The 1540-nt window shown below is 65.8% G+C and overlaps 1 protein-coding gene across 1 annotated transcript in view; it reads right to left on the bottom strand.

Annotated features, from left to right (window-relative positions):
* ARFGAP3 (ADP-ribosylation factor GTPase activating protein 3) overlaps positions 1–1540 on the bottom strand; it is a 17352-nt gene that overhangs the window by 8951 nt on the left and 6861 nt on the right. The window contains exon 3 of the mRNA XM_012735108.1: positions 1334–1467. Coding sequence (XP_012590562.1) covers positions 1334–1467 — 134 coding nt within the window. The remainder of the gene's footprint in view (positions 1–1333; positions 1468–1540) is intronic.

Genomic DNA, 1540 nt, shown 5'->3' with positions numbered 1-1540 from the left:
TCCGCGCCGCGTCCCAGCCTGCGCGGCTCCCCTGCGAGGGCAGAAGGCGGTGAGAGGCGCATGGGGAAGCCTGACACCCGCTCGCGCCGTGGCGGCCAGTGGGAGGCGGCCGCGGGCAGACACCCGTGTTCGCGAGGCTTTCTGTGCCCGTTTCTTTTTCTTTTCTTATGATAGTTTATTTTTACATCATTTTGTACATTTTTTTTTCATCTCAGTTGTAATCCCTGCGGGTTTCCCATCACCGTAGTCCTGTGCACTTCCCTCCCCCCCACTCCCCCCCCACAAAATGTCTCTGGTATGTGGCTGTTCATTATTCTTACGATCTCCTCGCCTGGTCCTCTATGCCCCGTGTCTCTGTCTCCCTCCTTCAAAAAAGCGCTTTCACAACAACGCCACAGCTTCACGGAGCGGCACGGAGAGTCCGGGGCTCCCTCGCACGTGTTCCCCAGCTTCTGCTAAGCGAGCCGCCCCGGGGGGTGCGGCCATCGCTGTCACCGCCGCCGGAGTGGGACTCGGCGGGGGCGGGGGGCCCCAGGGGACGGCAGACCCCTCCTGCCTCCTCGCTGCCCCCCGCAGCAGTGTGTTTCAGTCAGCCCGCTGTTCTGCTCCCCACTGTCTCTGGTGAAGCCTCTCGTTCCCCCCATCTCTGGCCTGCACCCCAGCTCTTTACGCATAACTAAATAAAATCTTTAAAAAACTAGCGCCCAGTACCCCCGAAGTGACACTTCTTTCCAAACTAAGCCTGCCCTGGTACAACGCCATGAGCTGAAGGCCAGAACCGCCCCGCGGCCAGCCGGCGTCCCCTCGCGGTGCTGGGCGCAGCGGGCCCCCGTCCTTGTCCCAGCCCCAGGACCCCCTGGTTTGTGACAGCCCCCCAGACCCTGCCCTCTGGGGCGCTGACTCCTCGGGAGGGCGCCGAGCAGCGTGTCCCTCCGTGGGGGCTGTGCTGACTCGCAGAGACGTGGCGTGGGAGGGGAGCTGCCCGCTCGGCGGCCGGAAGCCTGGGGCGCTGCGTGACCGCTGGGCCACGCGGTGGCGCCCGCCCCTCCCCGGGAGCTGCCGGGGCCCCTCCAGGCTCTAGTGCGCCCACTCAGGCGCCTGCTCGGTGCTCCCCTCCGAGCCACGGACGCGCGCGTCTCTTCACACCGGCCGGACTCCGGGTTTTCTGTGCTTCGGCTGATACCGTCACTCTGACTTTGCTCCACCAGCGGCGACCTTCGAGAGCTGCGGGGTCAGCAGCTGGCACTGCTCGCCTGCCTTCCGCACCCCCCCTCGTGGCGCGCCGGGAGACGCCCGAGGGGCATTTAGAAACCCACTGCCCGTGGGATTTCACCCGTCTCCCTTACGTGGCCGCAGTGCGGACTCACCACGCATCATACACACCTCAGGAGACGCATGCGCGGCAAAGAAATCTTCTTCCTTGGGTGGAGGTGACGAGGCGGGAGCCCCGCAGCTGTCGAGCCACAGCTGGAAGGGAGAACGCGGCTTAGCGCCCCAGCGCGAGGCCCGCCCAGGACCGGGCTTCCCTCGCGGGCGGCCG

Source organism: Condylura cristata, unplaced genomic scaffold (assembly GCF_000260355.1).
Source record: "Condylura cristata isolate star-nosed mole 26May11 unplaced genomic scaffold, ConCri1.0 scaffold00004, whole genome shotgun sequence".
NCBI classification, from domain to species: domain Eukaryota; kingdom Metazoa; phylum Chordata; class Mammalia; order Eulipotyphla; family Talpidae; genus Condylura; species Condylura cristata.
This window is presented reverse-complemented; position numbering and strand designations above follow the sequence as displayed.